The sequence below is a fragment of the Eptatretus burgeri genome, chromosome 6 (assembly GCF_056783735.1).
Source record: "Eptatretus burgeri isolate ZD-2024b chromosome 6, Ebu_testis_v1, whole genome shotgun sequence".
NCBI classification, from domain to species: domain Eukaryota; kingdom Metazoa; phylum Chordata; class Myxini; order Myxiniformes; family Myxinidae; genus Eptatretus; species Eptatretus burgeri.
Genome location: NC_140966.1, coordinates 1,091,001 through 1,108,400, shown reverse-complemented (window position 1 = coordinate 1,108,400; position 17,400 = coordinate 1,091,001). Strand labels below are relative to the sequence as shown.

General features: G+C 38.9%; 1 protein-coding gene across 6 annotated transcripts in view; it reads left to right on the top strand.

The window, feature by feature from the left end:
- LOC147024119 (inactive tyrosine-protein kinase transmembrane receptor ROR1-like) overlaps positions 1–17,400 on the top strand; it is a 155,906-nt gene that overhangs the window by 70,486 nt on the left and 68,020 nt on the right. For 4 of the 6 annotated variants that reach the window (XM_085883698.1, XM_085883697.1, XM_085883699.1 and 1 more), the window contains exon 5: positions 4,302–4,429. In XM_085883698.1, coding sequence (XP_085739824.1) covers positions 4,302–4,429 — 128 coding nt within the window. Of the gene's footprint in view, positions 1–4,301; positions 4,430–17,226; positions 17,374–17,400 lie in introns of those variants that run through there. The other 2 variants (XM_085883700.1, XM_085883701.1) reach the window with 2 other exon arrangements.

Sequence of the window (17,400 nt, the reverse complement as noted above, 5' to 3'; positions counted from 1 at the left end):
CCCATCCAGGTGTAGCTTAGTGAGCCTTATTCCAAAAAAGATAATCAAAAAGAACACAAGATTCAAAAAAAATAAATTCTGGTTGTCAGACCGATCAGGATGAAATTTCAAACCTATATTCCCCGTCATGAAGTTTCATGTCGATTGATGATGCAGTTCAAGATAAATAATTTTTTGAAAGATTTTCATTCAATCCAATATGGCTGCCAGACCATGTGACATCAATTATTCATGAATACCCTGACATCCCCAATATTTGGGGAACATGTGTGAAGTTTCCCCCTCGATCTGTCCAGCCGTTCGGAAGAAGAAGGTTGTTTAAAGGTTTTATGGCAAATGCAATATGGCTGTCAAGCCATGTGACCGATGATGTCAAAGGTGAGACCATTTTGTTCCTCGTGGATAGGTGGTCATACCTGTAAAGTTTCACCTTGATCTGTTTCGCCATTTCAAAGAAGATTTTTGAAGGTTTAAACGATATATGTATATGCATGTATGTGTGTGTGTGTGTGTGTGTGTGTGTGTGTGTGTGTGTGTGTGTGTGTGTGTGTGTGTGTGTGTGTGTGTGTGTGTGTGTGTGTGTGTGTGTGTGTGTGTGTGTGTGTGTGTGTGTGTGTATATATATATATATATATATATATATATATATATATATATATATATATATATATATATATATATATATATATATATATATATATTTTTTTTTTGTCTCAATTTTTCATACTGATCAGATGTAGCATTCTACATATGGAATTATGATGTCATAACGAAGGCACCTATGACCTCATACAAAATTAAGACATTCCCCATGTGGAGTTAAGTTCTTGCCATGTACCAAGTTTTAATTTTTTCCTTGGTGCGGTTTCAGAGATACAGAGGTCCAAATTATTTGTTTTTTTCCAACACGACTGCCACCCAATGTGGCCTAAAACGTCATAATTATAATTAAAACATTCTACATGAATAGTCACTCCTATGATGAACATTTTGTGTCACTCCGACAAGTGGTACAGAGAAAAACCATACTCACGTTCTGTGCGGACAATCAATCAAACAGACAAACTGACCCAAATGCAATCCCCTCTCCTCTGGCGAGGGTAATAATGATAACTAGAACAAGAAACATCGCTTTCAGCTCATCCAATTTAGCTCATCTAATCTAGCAGTTCAAATCTGCCACCCACATGGAGCCCCATTTGTACATTTGCCTGGAAAACGGAGCTCAACCCATCATCAGCAGGAAAAATACGTAGTGCATCCCTCGGCAATCGATACATTGTCGCAAATCTTAGACATTGGGCCATTCAGTGATATTATACACTTCAATTAAGGTCAATTTTTGGAGACTATTTTATCTCAGGGACAGTCATTTATAGTCATAGAATTGTGAACATGTAAAACCTCCCTCAATCATTGATCCACATATCACAGTTAAGCCTAATTCATGGCATTCAAAGATGTGACCATCTTAACATGTGACGTGCTTCCAGAGTTTTTAGTTGAGGATTTTCAAACTCACACTTAAATACTAACAAGGGATGCTGAATCTCTCTGGAAAATTTCATGGTGAACAATTTTGTAGTTTGGAAGAAGATTGTTTTATTTTTGTGACAAAATCTGAACTGGCCACCAATATAGGATAAAATTAACAAAACAAAATCCGTTAGGATCAAGGTTCAAGGGTTTGCTTTAAAAATGCACAAATTGGCTGAGCCACCATTAAGTTTTTTTTTTTCAAAAGTTGCTACACAAAAGCCACGAGTGTCAATCGCTTGACTCACTCCCTGAGTCTTTTCCTGAGTGATGTGCAGATCTGAATTTGGTGTGGGGGGGGGCATGCAGACCCCTAGCGCGACCCATACAACATCGAACCAACCCCCCCCCCCCGATGTGGAATTATATTTTGGTATTAAAAAAATAACTGTGCACTTGTGAAACCGTGCATATATAACTCATGCAGGACAAAGGGAACATGTAATTCAATTTATCAAGTTATACAATAATTGCACAAATCTTGCTGTTTCTCTTTGCATTGAAATTTTGAGATGTCAAATTAACATTGCTTGCATTCATCTTTCTGACATCTAGGAATGATAAAAAGATTATGACAATGAGATTAACATTGTTGAGGTTAACAACAATGGTCTGCAATTTTGACATGTCTATGACCAACAGTTCTTCCATCCAATGTACCATACCCTTAAAATGAATAGAGGAGGCTACCAAAGCAGCAGTCATTGAGACAAGGAATACATTGGGTGACTTGTCACTACCTCCTCAGCAAGATCAGGATTTGAAGTCACAAAATTACAACACAGAAATTCAGCTCACTGAGCCAACTCAGAACCCATAATATTTTGATATTGTGCTGCTGATGGTATATCTTAGACAATGAACCCTTTTACATGGTTTGTTTTAACTTTTGCAACAACAAATATACAGGAATTAGTTTTTGATTCATTATGTTCTCTTCATACAAACAATCAAGGTTGGAAGTGGGGGCATAGAAACAAAATATGATAAGAAAGAAACAAAACATTGTACTTGAAAAGGAGGGAAAATAACATTTGGAAATGTTGAAAAAAAATGGAATTCACTTTTACATGAGAAGCATGTTGAACTCTCACTTCCGGGACAGTGAAAAATTATAAAACAGGTGGTGATGGCGTGCACGCACAGAGTAAAAACTTGTTCTCAAGTGAGGAGAATTTTCTGTTGATGGCCTAAAGAGCTTCTCACCACAATCACTCATGGAAGAGAGTATGAAAAGTGTACCATACTGTTGACAGAATGTTGGCGCTCCCCAATCAGTCTCTTGGCAAGCGTTAGGCTGGAGGGTTTGCTGTTGCCTTCCCAGATGGAATGTTTAGGTGGAAACAAAGGAGTGCTTTTTAACAGTTTGTTGTTTATTTCAAGTGCCGAGGAATCCGTCTCATTGCCATATGCGCTTTTGAGCAATCATATTTTCCTGCTAACAGGATTATTTTCCAACAATTATTTTTTTTAGATCTTTCTCTGTAATTTTTAATATGTAATTTTTTTTAAATTCCTCAATGTTGGTTACATTTGACACATACAATTCGAACAAAACAGGGAAATTTTATTTATATCCTTTTTTAATTAACAAAGGACGAGGGAATAATATCAGGAGTTACTCTTACCATCTCACTGATGTTACTTTTACCATTTTACCATCTCAGGAGTTACGAATGGAGTGCCCAATGCACTGACAAACTTATGTCTTAGCATGCACCTTGAATATCATTTTTTAAACACTTAAAATCTAGTGACTCATTGAGGAATCTCATCAATATCAGATTTTTCGAGTCAACTTGTCATTGGATGGTTGATCATTATGAAATGAATAATATGAGCACTTCTTAAAGATTTTTGTATTGGGTATGCAGTGCTAGTGCTAAGCATTATTTTAATCCGAAAGAAACGTTAAATGTGATTGATCAAAGCTGTTTCAGTTCATATTACCAGCGTTGTCTTGTTGCATTGAGAAAAGAGGAGGCATGATACACTGCGTGCCAATCCCTTACATTCTCAAGTCCCATTTAATTTTGGAGCCATACCAAGATGATGGAACTGTACAATGCCAAAACTTGAGGCAAACATTGTTTGAAACCAAATGCTGCATTGGCAATGTTCCCTGTGCTATAAAAGAATGTTAAACAAAGCACTAAATTGCTATTTCTTTTGCTGACATTTTACTTTTTAGATTTGTGAAGTGAAATTGAAAGTTAGTCCATCGATTGATTTTCTGCTTTTGAAACTTTACTCTCCTTTCAATGTAAGCACGTTTTTGACATTTGGAAAGTTTGTGTTCAGGAAAGAACCATGTTATTGTCACCACCAAAGAATTGCATTGCAAAATATAAACTAATGGTGAACTTTCTCCCACCACTTTTATTTAATATACTTAAATTTTAGTTTGATTACATATTGATTGTAACATCGACACAGAAATGATGTGAGCAATATTCAATCCCATTATGACGTGACATAACAAAACTAACATCAAATGTATGTTGATACAAGCGTTAAAATTGACTGGACTTGAGGAAAGAAACAATCCCTGCAGCTTCAGAAAGGGAGAGGTATTAGTAACAGATGCCATGCACATTAGAAACAGCTGTGGAGGTGTGGAAAGTCACTTAAGGTTTAGAAGAGAAAAAGATCATAAATAGGCAGCTGGGGGCAACAGACATTGTGAAGTGTTTAGAATGCTCAAACTATTCAACCTCTTCACCTCACTCATCTCTTTCCCCTTCACTTTGTCCTACTCCTGACAGAAATGAGGAGGGACAGGATGGTTTTTGCCAACCGTACCGTGGCATTGCATGTGTTCGTTTCATTGGCAACCGAACCATCTTTGTGGACTCTCTAGAACAGCAAGGCGAGATAGAGAATCAGATAACAGGTGACCACAGTAAAAGTTCACTACACATTGCAATCCTGGCTTTCCTACGAGTTTTGACTTGTTGAACAATTAATAAAATGTTTATATGAATTTTGATAGCCATATGGAATTTGCAATGAAATGATATTTATATTAATTTACTTCCAAATTATCTTATTTATTCCAAAACACAATTTCAGGCCTTGTGTTCCTAATGTCATATCAACAGGTCCAAAAGGGTGGCTGCCCAGTTTAATGTCCATCTGAAGGATTACATAGATAATCAGATACCAGGTGATCACAGTGAGAGTTCACTATACATTGCAATCCTGGCTTTCCTCATATTTTTGTTTTGTTGAACCAGTACTAAAATGTTTGTATGAATTTTGATAGCTATATGGAGTTTGTAATGAAATGATATTTATATTAATTTACTTCCAAATTATCTTATTTATTCCAAAACAATATTTTCGGACTTGTGTTCCTCAAGTCACGTCAATGGACCCAAAAATATACCCCAACAAACAGTTTCCAAGACGTTTTTTTTTATTTTTATTTTTCATAAAACATCCACACCTTTTTTTCTTTTAAGATATTATTAATATGTACAACTTCTAAAATTATTCTTCCCTACATTCTATGGAAAATGATATTTCATTGAAAAGAAGCTAAAAATACCACCAGAAGGGTGAAAATCACATGCGTATTTGGAAGGTGTACAATACCGTTTGTTCACTGGACTCTATTTTGTGAGGTTAAAGTCATCAAAAGATCGGGATTCAAACGTGGGCTCAATGGATTGCCTCATCACGTCATTAGCTCACCATTTTTTCAAATGCATCATGGTGGTGAATAATATTGGTAAAAGCTTGCAGTTACAGGAATTGCATTTACGGTGAGTCTGGAGCAAAAATTACGGTGAGTCTTAAAATACTCCTTCCTCAATCATTGTGTTTTTAAGATTAACTCGAGCTAAATATTATTTCATGAATTAATAATAATTTAAATAAGAGATGGGTTTTTGGGGTATTCATTAAAATACTCATCATTTTGTTTAAAAAAAAATGCAGAGATAGCAAAATGGAAATTAGAGAGTTAATTGAATACGTTACCCCAAACCTTGTTCAAGTTAATATTTCAATTTATATTTTTAAAATGATATTAAAGGTCGTTAAAAAAAATCTGGAAGTTTAGCGTTATTGAAGCAGTCTTATACATCACCCCTATACACCACCCTATTTAACTTGTCCAAGTTCTGGTAAATAATAGTGGGGCAACTTAGCATAACTATTGTGCATTTTGTGAGGAAAGCACCAAATTTGGCAAACCAGTAGCCTATCATATTATAAACAGATTTGGATATTGGGCCATCTCAAAATTTTTGATGGCAGTGGAAAATGGCTGCCACAGCCATCAGCGGCTGAATTTGAGATGGCCCAATATCCAAATCTGTTCATAATATGATAGGCTACTAGTGTGCCAAATTTGGTGCTTTCCTCACAAAATGCACAATTGTTATGCTATATTTAGCTAAGTTTCCCCACTAGAGGGGTTTGGAAGTGACAAGAAGGCCATTTGTGTTCTACAATTTTCAAGTATATAATTCGATTTAAATAAAGTAAAGATTGTAAAAGTCATAAAAAAAAATTCAGGAATTTACTGCCATTGGCACAATGTTTATTACACCTCCTTATCTTGCACGTTGCACGAGTTATTTGTGTCTGTTGCTTGTCCTTTATGACATCCTTAAAAAAACAGTAAGTTTCCTGTTTGGAATGATTTTCAATTTTGTTTGACTGCCAGGCAGGCAGATAGATTAAACAAGCTCGAATGAGCTAAGATCCTCGTCCTCTTAATGATGACATCATAAAAACGAATATGACGTCACTGTGATGTATCAGGTTTGTGATAAATTATCTGTGCTACTGCCCGGCTTGATTCGTGCAAGCACAATTCAAACAGCTTGCCCAGTTTTGGAGATAATGGTATAGGCGATTTCCATTAGCGGCGATATTATGACGTCAACTTTTGGGTTTTCTGCATATACATGGCAAGTTTCACGAAGATCCGATGAAAACTCTGGGTTGTGAAACAAAAAATGTCAAAAAATAGGAATGGGGGCATAAAAATTGATATGACATCATAGTGATGTATCGTATGTGCGGTAATTCATTTCTCCGAATGCCCTGTTCGATTTCAGCAAACAGAATTCAAAAAGCTTGCCCAGTTTCGGAGATAATTTTTTAGGCGATTTCCATTAGCGGAGATATTTTGACGTCATAACTTTTTTTCTAGGAGGAATTTTCAAAATCGGAGATGGTTTCTGTCTGCGCAGGGTATTTTTACATATATATGGCAAGTTTCAGGAAGTTTTGATGAAAACTGTAGGCTGTGAAACAAACCAGTTTCGGAGGTAATGGTATAGGCGATTTCCATTAGCGGCGATATGACGTCAACTTTTTTTCTCGGAAGAATTTTCAAAATCGGAGATGGTTACTGCCTGTGCGTGGGCTTTCTGCATATACATGGCAAGTTTCACGAAGATCCGATGAAAACTCTGGGTTGTGAAACCAAAAAATGTCAAAAATAGGAAAGACATCATAAAAATTGATATGACGTCACAGTGATGTATCATATGTGCGGTAATTCATCTCTGCTAATGCCCTGTTCAATTCCTGCAAAGAGAATTAAAAAAGCTTGCCGAGTTTGAGATAAATTTTTTAGGCGATTTCCATTTGCGGAGATATTTTGACATCATAACTTTTTTTCTAGGAGGAATTTTCAAAATCGGAGATGGTTCCTGGCTGCACAGGGTAATTTTGCATATATATGCCAAGTTTCAGGAAGTTTCGATGAAAACTGTAGGCTGTGAAACAAATGAAACAAAAAACAAATAAACCAATGTCACCCGCAGGGTGACCCGTATCTTGCCAAAAGGTGACCACGTGTGACTTCTTTAAGGTCACACTGAGGTGAACAGAGCTGCTATCCACCAGAAGCGACACCTTGAGGAATATCTGCCTACGAGAGATTCCGATGAGAATCGTTCGACAGAGTAACCATTAAAAATATGCGTTTGCCTCATAACATCACCAAATGACGTCATAATGTCTCCAGCTTGACATATCTAGAAAGCACTCATCGAGGTGTTCAATTTGAGGAACTACACGATATGGTTCCTAAAACTTGAAAATTTGACTTTGGGGTCAAATATGTTTGACCTCCAGCGCGAACCATGAAGGTCAAGGCCAATCGCCACCAAAAATTAATCAGCTGAGCGCCAGACCATGAACTATATTCCCATGAAGTTTGAAGACGATCCGATCAAAATTACTCAAAAAATAAGGGTTTCGTCGACTCCCCTGATTTGCGACAAAGTGACCTTGACCTTTGACCTTGACCTTCAAAATTTTATGCGCTGAAAGGGACCTCAATAGGCCTCTGATATGCGAAGTTACAAAAATTTCCAATGATAACTGTGCTCTGCAGAATTTTTTAATACGTGATTACAAACAAAAAAGAAAAAAAACAAACAAAAAAAAAACATACAAGCTGACTAACATATCTTGCAAAAACTTCGTTTTGGCAAGATAAAAATGTCAAAAAATAGAAATGACATAAATATTGATATGACGTCATAGTGATGTATCATATGTGTGGTAATTCATCTCTGCTAATGCCCTGTTCGATTCCCGCAAACAGAATTCAAAAAGCTTGCCTCATTTCGGAGAATTTTTTAGGCGATTTCCATTAGCGGAGATATTTTAATGTCATAACTTTTTTATTGGAGGAATTTTCAAAATCAGAGATCGTTTCTGTCTGCGCAGGGTATTTTTACATTTATATGCCAAGTTTCAGGAAGTTTCGATGAAAACTGTAGGCTGTGAAACAAAAATGTCCACAAGAACAACAACGTGAGTAAGACTTAGAGATCCTCCACGAGGATCTAAAAATATATCTCACTCCTCTCTGCGCATGTGCAATCGGGACGATTTCAGAGCCAAAGTACTGCTCAACTGCAGGTTCGTTTTCCGATTCGTTTTCCTTTTTGTGTTCAAAATATAACATTCAATTTAAATAAGTTATTCCTCGACATACACTGACATTTATAGGCAGACGGATGGCAAGACATGAACCAATTGATGAACGCTACTTTTCGCTCCGTGTGCGCGGGGTAAAAATGAAACAAAACACGGAATCAACTGGAGATTTTGTCTGATGAAAAAGACTCAAAGGCCCAATGTTTTCAGCACAGAGTATCCTTCATGTTGGACAAATCAAAACGATTTCCCAAGACTTAATTAATACACTCCTTATGCAGTTAGGGGAGAGGAAATACACGAGGAAAAGGAGAACCTATAGCTGTGGATGTGGAGGGGAGAAGTGGGAAAGAAGTCAGAGCAGGATGCGAGGGGGTTGAAGGTAAATAGGTTGAGACAGGTGCCTGCAGAAATTGCTGCAAGACATACAGTGTCACTTTCTCATCATTGCCTTTGGTGAACACACAAAAAGGAAACCTAATAAAAACACCTCAGTAATCATCTCAGCCAGTTTCTTTAACTGCAATAGACACACCCATTTCCTGATAATACATGTGCAAGTCAAAGCACGTAAGGAAGTCGTGTTTAAAATCCACATGCTGTACCAGGGAAGATGCATGAGTTGACTTGTTACATCTATTGTCTCCATTGTTGCTGTTATGTGGTTAACATGCCGACCAGCTCTCCTTCCCAAATGCTTGTCTCTGGCCACCTTCGGTCGGTAATGTTTTGTTAAATCCACTCTGAGATCTGAGCATCTCATCTTGGTGCTCCAAACGTCAAAGATCAGCCTTATTTGCTTCATTTGGAGCAAATTCAAAGTTAATGTTCCTCTGTCAATGAGAATACATGTCCATCTTCAAAAATAAGTTGTGTAATCATCAACTCTTCCAAATGCCAGAGACTGGCCATGTGTTTGTGCTTCTGTTGGAACCTTGTGGAAAGACTCTTTTCTGTCTCTGCCACATACACGTTTGCTGCAACCACTGCAGCTTATGCAGTAAATGTGGTGACAAGAGATGAGATCATCCACTTAGGCTTGCATGCTGTTCTAAATTTTACACTGTACAGCAGAGACACATGAAAAGTATGGAAATACCAAAAAAAATCTCGAGTGGCATCATTATATTCTACCCTCCTGTTGACAGGTGTAAGTCTAAAACCATACAGGAAAGATGTACCACTCACAGCTGTTATTGCAATTGGCACCTTATCCACATGGTGGATTTCACGACGAGTAGTGCTTGCACTGAAGCACATCTACCAAGTCTGGAACACTAATGTAATGGATAAAGCATCCAAATTTACAAGCTCAATGATTGTCTGAATGAAAATAAAGCAGCTTATCTCTGAGAGCGAGTTATCTTTCAGCAAAAGTAACAATCAAGCTTCAAATTAAACATTTACTCGGATGTCCGATGCATCACTTTCTTACTATCTTCAGATTCCATTATTAATTTCAAAAGGGAGAGCAAGCAAATGACTGAATCCTGGTATACCACCAAAAACATGTAATCCACATAGTTCTGCAAAATCGTCAGGGTGAATTTCTGACGTGGTGTGAGGGCTTTCTCCCTTGGCACTTCTAAAATACTTCAAGTGACCCCATAAATGGATACACCTGGCCAAAATTTTGATGTTTCATTGTGCTATCGAATGAATGAAATTAATCATTTGTCTAGCTGTATCTGTCTGTCTGTATGTTCTCGTTTTTTTGCAAAAAGTGCTGGCTCGACAGCCATCAAATTTGGCACACAAAGGCTGACCCAGGGATTGTCTTAAGGGTATTTTCATCCACCATCTCAGTCTTTAAAGACCCCTAAGACCCGATGTGACTCTTAAGACCCTTAACACCCCAAAGACACATGAGACCCAAAAGACCATTTAAACCCCAATGACCCTTCAGACCCCAAATATCCCTAAGACCTTTCAAAACCCTATACGATCCTAAAGATGCATAAGAACCATTAAGACCTTTTAAGAATTGAAGACCCTTTAAGACCTCAAAGAAATGGAAGACCCTTTAAAACCTCTGACCTTTGAGACCCCGAAGACGCTCAAGACCCTATAAGCAGTGTGACCACTCCTCATTTTCATACATACCAAGGTGAGCCAATGAAAAAAGCCAAGGGGTGGTCACACTGCCTTTAAGACCCCAAAGACCTGTTAGATCTGTAACACCCTTTAATACTCTGAAGACAAACAAGACCACAAAGACCCTCAAGACCTTTTAATACCCCAAAGGCCCTTTAACCCCCAAAAACCTGTAAGACTCATTAAGACCCCAAAGACCCTTTGCAATGGTTTGCAAAAGTATTCCCCCCTCCAAAGTTTTCACATTTTGATGCCACCTGAGCTAATTTCATGATGCTTTCAAATCATACTTGATATGTAGTCTTCACAAACTACTCCAAAGTGATATGTGGTGACAATATGCAGACAAAATGTGAATATGTTTGATTAACAGAGAAAATAAGATGATTCGTAGTTGCATAAGTATTCAAACCCTTTGCCTAATTACCCCTAAATCACTTCAGGAGCAAATTATTTGTTTGACATGTTCTAAAACAAGTGTAATTGGTTTCACCTGCATGTAATCAGTGGTTTAACTTAAAAATTAAGCTCCCCCACTTATTTAAGGAGTTTTAAGGTGCAACTCACTTGGTCAACCAACAAGGCAAGCATGAAGATCAAGAAGCTTTCCAAATAATTCAGACATAAAGTGGTGGAGAAGCATCATTCAGGAGATGGTTATAAGAAGATTTCAAATTCACTCATTATCCCTTTGAGTACGATGAAATCCAGAATTAAGAAATGGAAGACGTATCATACCACCCAGGCTCAAAACAGATCAGGTCGCCCATCCAAACTCGGCAGCCGGGCAATCAGGAAACTGGTTTTAGGTGTCACTATTAATTCAACTGTGACTTTGAAAGATCTGCAAGGCTCTATGTCTGAGATGGGGGTCAATATTCATCAATCAACAGTATCCCATTCCCTTCACAAAACTGGCATCTATTGACAGGTGGCAAGAAAGAAGCCATTACTGAAAAAGGCACATCTGAATGCTCAGATGGAGTTTGCAAAAAAACATCTTAATGGTACAACCGTCATATGGAGAAAAGTTTTGTTGTCAGATAAGACAAAAATTGAACTTTTACAGTGAAAATTCAAAGCGTTATGTCTGGCGCAAGCCAAACACTCACATCACCCAGTCCAAACCATCCCTACTGGCAAGCATGGTGGTGCAGCATCATGTTATGGGGCTAATTTTCATCAGCAGGAACTGGCAAGATTGTCGGGATAAAAGGGACAATGGACAGATCAAAGTACAGGAGAATCCTTGATGAAAATCTGCTTGAGTCAGCCATGAATCTGAAACTGGGTAGGAGATTCACATTTCAGCAAAACAATGATCAGAAGCACAAAGCTAAAACTACACTGAAGTGGCTGAATAAAAAGAAAATAAATGCATAAGATGCATATTGTCCTGATTGTCCTGGACAATATGCATCAATAAGCCCAGTTATTGTCCTGATTTGAACCCAATTGATCATTTATGGTGAGACTTGAAGATTGCAGTCCATCGACGATCCCCGTCATACTTGGAAGTACTCAAGCAATTGTCACGTAAATAATGGGCAAATATTTCACCATCTCATTGTGCCAAGCTGGTAGAGACCTACCTAAAATGACTCCTTGCATTCATTGCTGCAAAAGGTGCTTCCACCAAGTACTGACCTATGGGGTTGAATACTGTTACATGCAGTGAATTTTTATTTTTACATGTTTTGTGTACATTCCTGACATTTACAGTGCCTAAAGAGAGTCGACACCCCCTTTCAAATTTTTTATCTTTTGTTTTCTTGTAGCCTGGAGTTGAATTGCATTTAATCCGATTTATTTTTTTCCATCTTTATTTACACATTGTCACCCACAACTTTCAAGTGAAAAACAATTTCTACAAATTTCAGAAAATTAATTAAAAATACAAAACTAGAATATCTTGGTTGGATAAGTGACCACTCCACTGAATTAATACTTGGTGGAAGCACCTTTAACAGGAATTACAGCTGTGAGTCTGTTGGAATATGTCTTTACCAACTTTGCACACATTAATTGGGAAATATTTGTCCATTCTACTGCACAAATGGTTAGGGTGGCCTGGTGTTGGCTTAATGGTTAGGGTGGTGGGCTTTGGATCGTTGGGTCCTGAGTTCAAATCCCGCTCAGCTGTTTAACCAGGTGGGGTTAACTCGGCCTGTCATCCTTCCGAAGTCCCCAAAATGAGTGCCAGCATGCTGGTATACTGTGTCGGAGTGACAACCCTTCCAAGATTGTGCCCAATAGCCAAGGAGACTGCTTAAGCAGCACCAATGCTCTGCACAGAGTTTGGTCCCAATCTCCTCCTGTACAAAACTGTTCAAGCTCAGTCAAGTTGCATGGGGAGCATTGATTGACAGAAATCTTCAAGTCCTGCCAAAGATTTTTGATTGGATTTAGGTCGGGGCTCTGACGGGACCACTCAAGGACATTTATCTTTTATGTTCCTTAGCCACTCCAGTGTAGCTTTGGCTGTGTGCTTTGGTTCACTGTCATGCTGAAAGTTGAATGTCTGTCCCAATTTCAACTTTCTTGAAGAGGGCAGCAGGTTTTCCTCTCGGATTTTTCTGTATTTTGCTCCATCCATTTTTCCTTCTATCCTGACAAGTGCCCCGGTCTATGCTGATGAGAAACATCCCCATAACATGATGCTGCCGCCACCATGATTCACAGTAGGGATGGTGTTCTTTGGGTGATGTGCTGTGTTGGGTTTGCGCCAAACGTAATGTTTTGCATTTAGGCCATAAAGTTCCATCTTGGTTTCTTCAGACTACTAAACGTTTTTCCACATGGCTTCAGAATTTCCAGAGTGGTTTTTTTGCCTACATCAAATGGAACTCAAGGTGTTCATTTTTGAGGAATGGCTTCCTTCTTGGTACCCAACCATCCAGATCAGACTTGTGGAGTGCTTAGGATATTGTTGTCACGTGCACAGGGTGACCAGTCTTTGCCTTAAAGGCACGTAACTCCTTCAAAGTTGGCATTGGCCTCTTGGTGGCCTCTCTGATCAGTCTCCTCCTTGCTTGGTCATCCAGTTTGGAGGGACAGCCTGATCTCGGCAAGATCTTGGTGGTACCATATGTCTTCCACTTCTTAATGATTGTGTTGACTGTGCTCCAAGGGATACTCAAGGCCTTTGAAATACTTTTATTCCCATCCTCTGATCTGTAACTTTCCAAAACTTTATCTGGGAGATCTTTTGAAAGCTCCTTGATGTTCATAGTTAAGTCTTTGCTATGAAATGCACTACCCAGCAGAGGAAACCGACAGGAACAGCTGATTTTATTGTGATATAATAATAATCACCACAATTTAACACAGGCGGAGGCCAATTAACTAGGTGTGTGATTTTCAAGGTGATTGGTTACACCTGAGCTAATTTACAATTGCTATTATATGGTGGGTGGACACTTATCCAACCAAGATATTCAAGTTCTGTCGTTTTGAATTAATTTTCTGAAATTTGAAAAATTTGTTTTTCACTTGGGAGTTGTGTGTTATGATGTGTCAATAATGGTGGGGGAAAGTCTGATTTAATGCAATTTAATTCCCAGCTATAAGGCAACAAAAGGTGAACATTTTGAAATGTTGTATAGACTTTCTATAGGCACTGTAACCTCTTTTAACTCTTACAGTGTTTCCTTTGATATCTTCAGTTATGAATACAAAAGTTCATTTGGAAAAATTATTTCTGCTTCATTAATAATTCATCTAAATGTGACATTATTGGTCAAGGGTGAATACTTTTGCAGGCCACTGTGGACCCCAAAGACCCTTCAAAACCCGAAGACCCTTTCGACTTCTAAGACCCTTAAGGCACCTTTCACGCTTCAGACAGATGACATCTTTAGACCACTTGGATTTTTATAGACCCTTTTTACATGCTTGAGAGATTAGATTCTTTCTAAACCTTCGACATTAACTAGTATTGGAAATGTACCCTTTAGAGTTTAGACCGTCTAGAACCTTTTTCAGCACACACCACACAAACATCTGTTGTCTTTTTCCAAAACAGAGACTATACTTTTTTCAGCAACTAATGTGCAAACTGGATTGTGTACTCTGCTGTCTAATATCTACCTATCGTGAGGAAGGGGTAGAAGTACGAGTGATGAGGAAGCAGTGTGGGATAAGGGAGGGCAAGGGGTGGGTGGGAGGGAGGAGGCAGGGGAGGGGTGGGATGATTGAGGGGAAAGGTTGGGAGGATGTGGGAGGGGAAGGGATGAGGTGGGAGTCCTGAGGGAGGGGGTGGTGTGGGAGGAGGGAGGGGAAGGTGTGAGAGGAGGGACCCGGTATTGCCCGGCAATGCCGGGTTCCTTTGATATATATATATATATATATATATATATATATATATATATATATATATATATATATATATATATATATATATATATACATATATATATATATATATATATATACACACACACACACACACACACACACACACACACACACACACACACACACACACACACACACACACACACACACACACACACACACACACACACACACACACACATCATATAATGATTTTTTTTTTAATGGAATGAGCCAATCAGTAGTGTCTGTAGGTTATTTTGCTCCAATACCGGCTCGGTGGCCCTTCACGGGCCTGATCGCTACTGTTGGCCCATGCTATCACCCACATACCTTCAATTCCCAATATCCTTCTTTTTCATGTGACTTGCCGTGTCCTTTGTCTACTGGCAAAGGCCTCTGTGTTCTTACCGCTCGAGGCTCGTGGGGCCGCCAGGCCCATTATCAGTGGTGTTGGCAGCTCAGGCGGTTCTGATGGGAACAGTGTTCTTGGTGCTCGAGGCTACTGGGGCCGCTGGGTCCATTATCAGTGGTGTTGGCAGCTCAGGCGGTTCTGATGGGAACAGTGTTCTTGGTGCTCGAGGCACTGGGGCCGCCAGGTCCATTATCAGTGGTGTTGGCAGCTCAGGCGGTTCTGACGAGAACACAGGTTCAGTTGCGAAGGATTGTGGCAATTCTTAGGGTGCCCACACCATGCCCGCCCAGTCTGTGCATTCATCTCCTTCATGGAACTGTTTATCAGCAATGGCATCGTCTTCTCGCCCTTTTACTACAAAGAATGCTATAAGAAAATATGACCTAGACTTTCTTTATAACCTGAATGGTAGTGTATCTATTTGCTTTGAGTGTCCACTATCGTTTTGGCTCTTCAACATGGTCTCGGTCTTGAACCTACTCTGGAAACCATGTGCTTCGCATGGAATGAGCAAGAATGATATTGTCACGTCACTGACATATACGATGTTGGTTTAAAGGTCAGCTGAATATGTGCAACATTGGTTTAAGGGTCACCAAAATTTTTCAAGCAACCGATGGAAAAACAAAAACAGAAACAGTCTCCCAATTTGGGTGATGGTCGGTTTTTCCACATCTATCTCTGCTGGTATTCATCATCCAGAGTTTGTGAGTGAACCATCAACATGGAACTCATGTAACCAGAACTTGATTCTGCTTTCCAGCGATTATCAGCCAATACATGATATATATTTTTGCATGTTAAATGCAGGATCTCTCCGAAACAAATTCACAGAATTTCAAGACTATGTTTTGGAGAATAGATTGATGTTGTGGGGATTTGTGAAACATGGATTACTCCATCTGATGATGTAGCCATTGCTGATCTTAAGCCTTCTGGGTACACCTTCAACCACCTTCCCGGGACACGTAAGTGAGGAGGTGGAGTTGGTCTTCTTTTTTGCAATGAATTGAGCATAACTGTTCCACCATCTTCAAATTTCCAATGTTTTGAGATGTCAGCTATTATGACTTGCAACAACACAAGCATGGACATTGTCATTATTTACCAAGTCATCCTTTTCAAGTTTCATTGATGAGTTCTCAAGCATGTTGTATGAGCTCATTTTCAGATCTGCTTCCCTTGTGATTAGTGGTGATTTTAATGTTCATTTTGATGAAATTACAGCATCGAATATGAAACTATTCAAATGCCTGCTATTTGGTTGTGGCCTTGCATGGCATATTTGTATACCGACCCATGATAGAAGTCACATCCTGAATGCGTTCGTTTCGTGCCATTCTGATAGCAAGATTTTTTTTTCTGACTTTCAAGTTGTCCAGATATTTTGGACCATTCTGCAATTTCTTGTAACATATATTTTCCCAAACCTCAGTCACTTGTTAATAAATATGTCGTGCGAAATTTTAAGGCAATCGACAGAGTAACGTTTGCTAGAGATATTATCAATAGTAATTGCACTGCAGTCTCCACTGGTAGTGTCAATAACTATGCTGACCATTACAACTCTGTCTTTGGCACCTTGTTGGATGCTCACGCACCAGCTATGACTCGCTATGTCAAGATTCGTCTGCACACCCCTTGGTACAGTAATGAAATTAAGTGTGAGAAACAAAAACACAGACAACTGGAAAAGAAGTCGCGTTCCTCCAGGTTGGAAATAGATCGTCAACTGTATTTCGAACAGAAACAGCATGCTAATTCTCTTCTTCATAAATCAAAACATGTCTACTCTAACCAGATGATTAACAATTGTGGTAATGACTCTAAAAAAAGTATTCCATATCACCAATCAACTCTTATATCACAAACGGTCGGCGATACTTCCCACTCATGTATGCAGCAAATCGTTTGCACTGTTTTTTGCCAGTTCTTTTCCTCCAAGATTGACTCCATCCATAACAGTCTCTCCCTCGATGTCTCCACATTTTCACCACAAATGTCATCGGGACTTCAAGTACTTGAACCTACCACTCCAAACGAAATTGAGTCACTCACCCACAAAACTTCAGCAAAATCATGTGAGCTTGATTCCATTCCAATAAAGC